We start from the raw sequence: 10,569 nt of genomic DNA on the forward strand, positions 1-10,569 counted from the left end.
CGGGACCCTCCAGTCCCATAACTCTATGGACCCTCTGGTCCTAAATCTGTAAACTCTGAATCATACATAGCACAAATCACATAGAAATAATGCAGTATACATCATATAAATAACATACAAGATACTGTGTCACATAACTCTAATTACCACTCTTGGTAAAGTATAGTGAGAATACTCACCTCAGATGATGAACAATCCCTAAAAATGTTGCTGCTGCGCACCAGCCACTACTCTGTGCCAATCCAACAATCATCTTAATTAGAACTTAGTCCAAATTATCACTCATTGAGTCTAGAGGTTGATCAACAACCGTTCCTTCAACGTCCTTAACCCATTGGACCCACCAGGGCCCAATAATAAATGGGTCCTCACGAAGCCAATTTCTCAAACTAAATGACAAGCCTAACTCGAGGGCCCAAAACATTAACATATAAATTCCTGGTCCAAGTCTCTATTACATCAAACCCAAAAACTCAGGCCCATCACTTAAGGCCCAACACGACCCTTAACCCGAAAGCCCACAGTGGGGTTACACGAGGTGTACCCCCTTTAGTACGCTCAGCGTACACAAGCACGCATGAAACTGATCGGGGACCTCAAGCCAGTACGCGGGGCGTACTAGAATTACGTTGCGTGTACGCCCAATTATACTTAATCCTTTCTCCTGGTCTTAACCTGTTAATACCTTAACTCATCTCTCAGATCTTGACTTCCTAAGGGCTCTTACTCTATAATGTTAGTGACTTTACGCCTTTGCATGGCTGATAAGGTCACAACACATAAAACTCTTACTTTCTTAACTCCAAAATGCTCATATCCCATGCATGGGCTGATTCTCACGATCAAGACCTCATTTTTATGGATCGTCTCCACTAAATACACTTAAAAGGATAGGTATAAATCTCTGGAGTGCAACAACTCATAAAGCCTCAAGCTTTGGGACCAAAAACCCTAAAATGGACCATAACTTGCACAAACAAAAAGGATGAGAAAGCTTTGAGCTTTATACCTTCAAATGATGCTTCAACCACAGAAAAGCTCAGATCCAAAGTCTGGACTCCAACTTTATTCTCTTCCATGCACCTTCTTCACTCCAAAGATCCCATGTGAACACTTATTAGCTCACAATGGCCACACACCAACTCATTAACGAAGATTAGGGTTTGAGAGGGTTTATGGATTAAGGATGGTGGCCAATGATGAGACTATCTCATTCCTTATATAAGGACAATTCTCTTAATTAGGGTTTTCCTTTTGTGCCTAGTACGCCCAACATACCCTCTGGTACGCCCAGCGTACCAGGTGGCTCTTGCTTAAGCAACAGGCGCATTTGTACACTAAGCGTACGCATACATACGCCCAATGTACTTCGCTGCTACAATTCTCAACTTTACGGACTTATCTTGCCAAATATCCAAGCTTCCATAGCTTCTTGATATAACTTTGATTCCAAAAAGAATCCTCATACCTACGGATATGTAATGAGATGCCCTACATTTCTAGCAACTCGCCGCAACCCGAGACCTCCTCATGCCCGACTTGTGGCCCAAGAACCCTAATCATGGACAATCTGAAACAGGATGTTACAATGAAATAATTATATCTTTAAATAATTTTATGTATCTTCTAAAATGAAAGTGTGGTTTGTGACTTCCAAACTATACCAATTATAGTTTATGTTGTTTGTTTGAAACTATTTATATAATCTTTTGTATAAATAAGAATGTGTATTCTTTTCTAATATTAAAATATGAAATCAAAACATAATATCTTTGGGTTGTAACCCATCAAATTAGTAAATGACTGTAATGTAACCGTTTTTTGCTAGAAAAGCTATTTTTTTTATAAAAGTTTTCAAAACCATGGAGTTTTACAAATCATAAATTTTTCTTATGATTTTATAACATAGATTATGTTTGTCTTGTTAGCTTTGTAATTTAAACTAATATATATATATATATATATATATATATATATATATATATATATATATATATATATATATATATATATATATAACAATAGTTATACAAAAACTAGTATTACCCATATGTTATGCAAATAATATTTTATCTTTAGCATAAGATGAAAACATGTAAAAAGAGAAATAAACAAAGTTTTACTTGTATCCCCCCCCCCCCCCTTCCCACCACCACCACCCATTAAAACATGTAAATCTTGAAAATATGGGGGCATGAACTCACTTTTAATGGATTTGTAGATTGTTTAAGAAGATGGTGTGAAGATTTCCAAGCCTAAATCCTTGGATAAGGTTCATGGACTTCTTGGAAATGGTATGATCCTAAAGGTTTATAACACATAATAATATGTGTAAATAGTATGAAACTAACAAAAAAGCATAACAAAATACTAAATCAACAAGAAAACTTACCAAAAATACTAAGATTAAGCTTGAAGATTTAAATCCTTTGGAGCTTGGAATTGGATTCTTTGAAAAAAGAAGGAATGTTAATTAGAAAGTAGAATGAAGAATGATGGGGTTTGGGTGCTTCATGTGGCTTTTAAGAAGGAAAATGTGATAAGACTCATGCCTAGTTATTTGTTGGATGATATGTTTATTCACTAGAGGTTTGCTTGGAAGACTGCCAATTGTTCATGGGAAAATGAATTAAGCATCAAATCATAAAGTCAACACCTCATAACTACTTTATTTGGCCGAAAACTCCATGGAACTCCTTAGCATGGCTGAAATCACATGTGATTTCAGCTTAGGGGAGGAGATTTCGGCCTAGGCTTTTTGGGGGTGTTTATTTCGGTCCAAATGGTGCTCCAAGGTAGTATTTTCGGCCTTAGTGGGTTCTAGGTTGTTGATTTCGGTTTGGGTGTTCTAGGGTGGGTGGGGTACTAAGTCTAAATACTAATAAACAATGTTTTAAATCCATGATTTCTATTCCAACTATTTGATTATTCTTGCTTTGTTAAAACTTGTTTACTTTCAAGAGGTTATCGTAAATATGATTTCCAAAGTATATATACTTATATACATATACTTATGCACTTTTGGTTTTCAAGGTTTTATTATAATAGGGTTACAATTTAGACCTTGCTTGATCCAAATCTTTCGGGTTGTCACATTTTAGAGGGATGAAGGCTGAATATAATAGGGTTTGGTGGTGAGTTAAGGAGCTTAAATAGGGTCCAAGACCCTAAATTAGGGTTTGGGTCGGACTGGAGTACCCCCAGCGTACTCCCTACTTACCCACGATCACAAAACTTCCGAAGGCCATAACTTCTTCGTTATAAGTCTGTTTCCGACAATCCTTATATGCACGAAGAGGTAATGAGAAGCTCTACACTTCTGTTAACTCATACTTTCCTTAAAACTTCCCGAACAAAAATCCAATTTCCATAAAAGCCCGAACTAACACTTTACCGAAATACTCCTTGGCTCCAAAACACAAACCGAACTCCCACATCATCCAAATTACATTACCCACACGCAAATGGGTCTAAATCTCTTTTCCTCAAAGGCCCCAAGCTTGATGATACTCGGTCTTCAGGTCACCACCCCGCATTAGGAAACGATTTAGAACTAGGCGTTACATATGCTTTGAGATTCTCCATTTTTTGTAACTGGCATACACACAAGAAATGTCCATGTGTGGCATGATGATTGGGTGAGGTCGATGTAAACAATATTTATCTGTTCCTTTTGGCCTATGGTACAATCAATATCGTTAGGACGCTCGATGAACAGTTTGAATTCTTGATTAGGATTGACGTCATTTCATATCTTACGTTCATACGAGTGTCAAAAAAAAAGTGGATGTTTGATTACTTACTTGTAGGACTGATTCATACCTTTGCATTGTGATATTAGTACTTGTTCTAGATGGCATACCTTATGCTAACTTTGTGACATTGGTGTAAACCATTATTAATGTTACCTTATAGTTTTTGTGTCATGTGTAAGAGGAAATATGTTGGAGATATGACAACCAACACAAAATGTTGTAAACATTACATCAACCTATTGGGTTGCACACAAAGTACAATTTAATAGCGAGAAATATAAATAAAGGTGCTAGTTTGTTATTCATCATTAATATGGTGGTTGAACCAAAAACAGAGGTGGGCTTTACTTCAAATTAAGCATATTTTAGTTATGATTTAATAATTATATACTTATTTATATATAATTATCTAATTAATTCAAATCGTTGCTTGGTGGGAAAGTTAAGCGTTAGGGTTTGCCTATAAAAAATAGCCCTTGGTTCAGCTCTCTCCCATTCCCTTTCACTTAATATCTATCATTTCTCCCCTTGCTTTCGATAGTAGAAACACACACACACACATTCTTGGTGTTTACTTGGTCTTCAAGCGACCGAGTTCAACCATGGGAGAAGGGTTCCAAGTTATTTTCGTTGAATATTTCTTTGGGGTGGGAAATAATAGAGAAACTCCATTTTGGGTTTTCAATTTCATCCAAAATCATCACAAGATAATCGATTCAATGTACACAATTCGCAAACCTTCTTGTAAATTACTTTTGTTGCAAGTATCCATTGAACATAAATCATTGGTTGCATATGATGGTCGACTTTTATAATTCCTCTATTGTTTTTTATTGTTTTGAAAACCATCATGACCCAACAAGAATTAACATAATGCAAGAGATATGTAGACAAAGACGACCATAAGCATTATAAAGAAGTTATCGGTAATACTCTTTGATATCTAAGTTATGACAAATGAGATAATGTATTCCGAGAATACCAGTAAGAGAGCATAAGCGATACATAAATGTAGTGTTAGTTGCTCTTGGTTTATATACAAGATGCTCATAAGGAGCGATGATGGTGGAAGTATCTTACATAATATTGTTTACATCAAGTTACAAAGTACAACTTGAGTTTAGTGTTCAACATAGATGATCTTTGAGGGATTGTTTGGTACTTTACGTATCTAGGGTACTGTTCTGGTAAATCGGCGAATTCGAATCCAGACTTTCGAATCGCACTCAGATGATCCGGATCCGGAAGGTGGGGTACATACATACATACATACATATATCAACAAGCAAATGATTTTTTATGGTTTCCAATTCTCTAAGATAAATTCAATTAACAAGTTCAAAAAATGATATGAAGCAAGTGCCACATCGCCTCACAATGTGTAGGATATTGTATTTGTTTTGTCGGCATCTTAAAAAGATCATAGTGCACCCCAAAGGCCCAAACACAACCATGTCGAAAAAGTGAAAAAACTCATCACTTTGATGGAAAAGAAAAAAAGTTATTAAAAGAGACTACAGGAAGCTCGTGTGTGCAACGTGGTCCATATGGTCGCACATCCACACCGCATGTGTTTTGGCATCCCGACATTGTTTTATCATATCGCCTATCACTTGCTTCTTTGCACAAAAAGAGATTCCTTATCCTTTCCAAACCCCAATTCTTTTACAACACAACACATAATAACCCATATTTGTCCTAACAATATGAAATCTATCAAAAGTCATCAAAAACGAAAGTAAAAAAAGAAGCAAATATCAAAACAAAGTGTTTTAAAACTCAATTTAACACCACCTAGGCTCATAAGCTTTACAAGAAAAATCCTCAAATCACTATTTCTTTTCCCTTCATAGCAACTAAAATTTACAAAATTTTAAACTGATAAAAATAATACATAAACAACATATCCTTAAACCTTCTAGAAGATGAAAAAAAAAGTTCACAAAATTGATATAGAATGATACTCACATTTTGTTTTATGTTGACCAAACAACCCAAAGTCTACGTGTACATTTCTAAAACCAAAATAAAAGATCAAAGTTTTGAATATATGAAACTAAATCCCTTCTCTATGATACAAACAAGTTTTTTTTTTCCATTAATTTTGTACCTCCAATTAAATCTAGTTCAAAGGTGAATTCACCTTCTTCATAATCATCTCTTTAGTTAGTCCCCCAACTCCTCTGCATAAAATACAAAACTAATTTATTATAAAATACAAAACTAATCGAATTCAAAGGTGATTATAGCATTGTATTTGTAGGTTAAAAAAGGACCTGAATTAATTTTAACTGCAGTAAGTAAAGGACCTCTGTGAATATTCCATTTGCAACATCATTTGTTGACAAATAATAATGTCACATTCAACCTGCTACCTTTATTGCACCCATTTCATCCATCTTTGAACTGCTCTTATGCTGCAAAATTAAATATATAAAAACACTATTCTATATAATATATATTTGATATTATGATCTAATAATCTACTCAAGTCATTTTATTTTTAAGTACATCCAATCCAAGTTACCTTACTTTTCTTGTGTCTGTGAATGTCATTCATATCTTCATCTCCATCATGCTTCCTTTTCTGAAACCATATTTCAAAACACCACCATTACAAAACCCTAAACCCTAAATCAAAAAGCTATATAATATTAGTACTTGGTAGCATTAGCAAACCTTTTCATGATGACTACTTTTATCCTTCTTTTTTTCCTTATCTTTACTTCGATCTTTATGGCGATGTTTATGTTTCTTATGTTCTTTATCTTTATCTTTATCCTTGTGTTTCTTATGCTTCTTTTCCTTCTCCTTCGATTCACTTCTAGATTTTCCTGCTACAGTAGGAGTCCCTTTCTCTGACTACAATGCAAGTTAGTAAACAAGGGCAGTTTCGGTATTTTTTTTTTGTTTTGAAGTTTTGGAAAATGCTTACAGATGGAAGGTCAACAGGAGAAGAAGTCTCGCGTAACTGAAAGGCTTCTCTTAAGGTGTCAAGGTCAAAGGGCTGTATGCGTGTATTTGTCTCTCTTGATGTATTATTATTGTTCTGAATGAGTTGATCTAATTGCATTCCTTCACCTTTTCTAATTTCCGAGTCTCCAACAACATTATGAAGGTAATGTGTGTCTGAAATTGATAAAGGAAGTGGCTTTTTGCAGAAGAACTCATGGTGAGGTAACAATTTATAGTAGCTTATAAGATCAACAGCACCCGTAAGTTCCCTTGGCCCTAATATAAAGCAGACACTTAGTTTCTTGATACATAATGAGATTTAAATAAAAAAAAAACTCACCTTTCCCAAACTTCTTGCTTTCAGGATCCATTTATACCATCATCACCTAAGAAGGATGATTAATTTTCTTCAATCAGAAATACCATCATAACATAATCTGAAACTTAATGGCGACTGTATATATTATTAAGAAGGATGATTAATATCCTATCTCTTCTCAAGAAAGAAGTGGGCTATTTATTTGCAAAAATGGGCTTAATTTCTTTCACATGTGGCAATTTTGCTAGGATCATGTACAGAGAGAGATAGACTGATTTGAAAAGCAAAAAGGTTTCAAGAAAAAACTGAAAGATTCCTAAATATGTGTTATTGTACACTAAAAGACTTGAGGAGTAGAATAGGCATCAGATGTGCATGAATAAAAGATCAAAAATCTTGAAATCAGAAAAAGGATGCAATGAATACATGTAAGTGTGATCATAGAGGATAAGATTGTAACCTAGACCATACAGTAAGTTATGGGGACTGTTTCATCGAGGCACAAGATTGAATCTAGAAGCAAAAGTCAATCTAATCATGTCAAGAACCAAATTTTACAGAAAAAATCATTTTTCAAGTCTGGTAAAACCCTAAGTCTCCTTTGTACGTAGAAATAGTATACATAAACACTATATATGTAACAAAATTAGTACTCTTTATGGATTTAGATCTTCAAGTAGAGGGGCAACATATCAGAAAATGGAAACCCAATAAGTCAAATGTTTATTCTTACTCTAGGTATAGGTATAGGTATGTAACTCACCCCTATAAATGTAAATATGTACTTCTTGAATGCATTCAATCCAAATAGAAGCAATTCCGTAAAAAGTCTTGCTCCAATCAACTTAACCCTAATTACGCACTATATTATCCAATTTTCGAATGAAATCCAGCGTCAAGAAACCACACCGCCTAATTTCAACCCTAAATTCCGCACTTGGTTGCACTGAATTGCTAATATCCAACTGCTTTTCCTTAGTTTAGCGCAAGACTGAACTCGATCTTTTCTAGAAGTATATTAATGTTTAACAAATAAAACTAAAAGGTAAATAGCAATGGTTTCTCTTCAAAGTGTTGGAAAATCTTGTAACGCGAAGAACTTACCTTGCTTAATACAGAAGAGATCCGTAGAGCTTAAATTGGACCAATTCGCATCAAATTTCTCCCACAATTAGGCAAATTCGAGTGAATAACTACCGAAATAGTTAGACAAATAGGTAATTTTTAGTCTTTGTCTTCGTCGTCGTTTTCCCCTTTAACTGAAATAAACCCTAATACCTGTAAAAGAGACTCTCAAGTGTTGAAAATTATTGCCTTCGCTTCGCGCATCTACTAACGAGAATGGACCTCTGTGTGTGTGTTATTACAGCAACTACGTATATATAAAAAATGTTTTGGACATTATTGCCCTTGATCCATTTCCATTCTCTAGTCTCTCTTTTCCATAATCGAATTTGGAAGGGGTTTTTTGGTAATTTAGAAGTTACAACAAAAATGGAGTTCGATTAAATAAATAATTAAAAGATCGGGTCTAATTTTATCACATAATTATCTATAGTTTTATTGTTGGGTGTTTAATATGACAAAACAAATACTAAGAAACATGCATAATCATAAATCATAGTTATGACTTATGACACATTCTTGGTTTTGATTTTAATCTAATCAATAACCATAACGATAATAGCTAATAAATGGTTGTATACCATATATTATGTCGTTATCAAATGAAATTTTAATATATGTAGAGGCAGTAGAGCTAACCAACCACATACAATTTTAAAATTATATGATATATGTAAAGTATGACAAGCAGTGTTATACTAATAGTGATAATATGCGATAAAAGTTAGTCTTGTGTTTGCAAATTCTTTATGGGATCAACATTTTATACCTATTAGGAGTGATACATGTTTTTTGTATGTCTCTATCTATAAAGTTATATTTATTTTTTTATAGTTGGATGATATTTGTGTGGTATGTTGCTTTTTGCTACCCAATGTAATTTTTTAGAAATTTATGGGTATAAGTATACTTCTGATTATCATGTGTCCTTCGTGAGAAGTTTTTTGGATGGTTGTACTTTGACTACAAGTGACATTTTAACTAGATAGGACAATTATGTTCCTATCAAGTTGAATATTCTGCTTTGGAGAGTTGTTGATCGGATACTCACTCGTGTCAATCTTCTGGATAAAGGTTTTTGTTTTGATTTATTGCTTTGTCCTTGTTGTGAGCATGATAAGGAAAACAAAAATCATTTGTTCATTACTAGTTCCTTGATCATGGGCATTTGGAAGCTTATCGGGAGGTGGTGAGATATGCTTTAATCAAGTTGGTTGATAATGTAGAAACTTAAGAATTTGAGAGGAAAGAACTTCCGTTTTTTCTATATTGAATCAATCATAGATACAAGGTATTTATACAGAGCTAATAACAACAAACTCTTATCTTCAACCTATTCTAGGAACTAAACAAACTATACAACAAAAACCACTTCCTTTACTTTGCTCTCATCAACACTCCCCTTCAAGGTGGAGAATGTATATCTATCATTCCTAGTTTGTCAATAGAGCAATGGAAAACTCTCCCACATACAACTTTAGTCCGCAAGTTGATCTTTAGAGGTCACATGAGGAAGTTCCACAATTTTCCTTTCAAGATGATCCTTGATAGAATGTCGATCAATTTCAACATGTTTAGTCTTGTCGTGTTGCACTGGGTTGTTGGCAATCTTTACAACAAATTCATTATCACAATGCAACTTCATTGGAGATGTTAGAGATATCCCTAGGTCCCTTAAGATTCTCTTTATCCATAGTAGCTCACATACGCAATGTACCATTCCTCTAAATTTAGCCTCTTCACTTGACCGTGAGACAACCTTTTGTTTCTTGCTCCTCCATGTCATGAGATTTCCTCCAACAAATGTAAAATATCCTGATGCTAACTTTCCATCCATTTTATCTCCTCCTCAGTCCGTATCTGTATACCCAATAACTCGATGACCTTTGTTTTTTTCCAAAGAACAAGCCCTTACCCAATAAGGATTTGAGATACCTTAATATTTGATATACTGCATTCATATGGTTTTCACTTGGTGCATGCATGAAACGACTAACAACACTCACAACATATGCTATATCTGGTCGTGTACGTGACATGTAAATAAGCTTCCCAACTGATTTCGGTACATGTCTCTATTAGTTGGAAATTAATTTGGAAGAATCGATAACCCATTATTAGTTTCAATGGGGGTATCAGTAGGTATGCAATCCAACATACCAGTCTCACTCAATATATCTAGAATGTACTTCCATTAGCACATAGTGATCCCAGATTTTGATCTAGCTACCTCGATTCCTAACAAATACTTTAGGTGTCCAAGATCCTTCAATTCAAATTCAATGGCAAATAAGTCTTGTAGTCTCGCTGTAACATTGAAACGTCCCAAAAATAAGACCCAAATTTTTTATTTTTAATTTTATAAAATAGTAATCCAAAACATTATCATACAACCCGAAAATACCAAAGTATGTC

General features: G+C 34.4%; 1 protein-coding gene across 3 annotated transcripts; it reads right to left on the bottom strand.

Moving 5' to 3' along the window:
- Positions 1-5,681: 5,681 nt before the first annotated feature.
- On the bottom strand, positions 5,682-8,399 carry LOC145012902 (putative mediator of RNA polymerase II transcription subunit 19b). 3 transcript variants are annotated; one of them, XM_078971694.1, is made up of 8 exons: positions 8,134-8,399; positions 7,793-8,036; positions 7,051-7,096; positions 6,691-6,986; positions 6,435-6,617; positions 6,283-6,342; positions 6,032-6,172; positions 5,682-5,938 (listed from the first exon to the last, which is right to left on the bottom strand). In XM_078971694.1, the coding sequence occupies exons 3-7, from the start codon at positions 7,079-7,081 to the stop codon at positions 6,119-6,121; spliced, it is 624 nt and encodes a 207-aa protein (XP_078827820.1). In that variant the 5' UTR covers positions 7,082-7,096; positions 7,793-8,036; positions 8,134-8,399; the 3' UTR covers positions 5,682-5,938; positions 6,032-6,118. The 3 variants fall into 3 exon arrangements, with proteins under 3 accessions (XP_078827820.1, XP_078827821.1, XP_078827819.1); XM_078971695.1 differs by lacking the exon at positions 7,793-8,036 and having other exon boundaries at positions 6,288-6,342; XM_078971693.1 differs by lacking the exon at positions 7,793-8,036 and having other exon boundaries at positions 8,134-8,398.
- Between the last annotated feature and the right edge of the window lie 2,170 nt (positions 8,400-10,569).

The sequence above is a fragment of the Lactuca saligna genome, chromosome 8, assembly GCF_052625555.1.
Source record: "Lactuca saligna cultivar CGN05327 chromosome 8, ASM5262555v1, whole genome shotgun sequence".
Classification (NCBI taxonomy): Eukaryota; Viridiplantae; Streptophyta; class Magnoliopsida; order Asterales; family Asteraceae; genus Lactuca; species Lactuca saligna.

Coding starts and splice junctions, on each gene's coding strand:
- LOC145012902 (XM_078971694.1), bottom strand. CDS start 7,081: ATGGATCCTGAAAGCAAGAAGTTTGGGAAAG. Junction 6,987..7,050: donor AAGCAAGAAGTTTGGGAAAG/GTGAGTTTTTTT, acceptor GCTTTATATTAG/GGCCAAGGGAACTTACGGGT. Junction 6,343..6,434: donor AAAGTAGTCATCATGAAAAG/GTTTGCTAATGC, acceptor ATATGGTTTCAG/AAAAGGAAGCATGATGGAGA.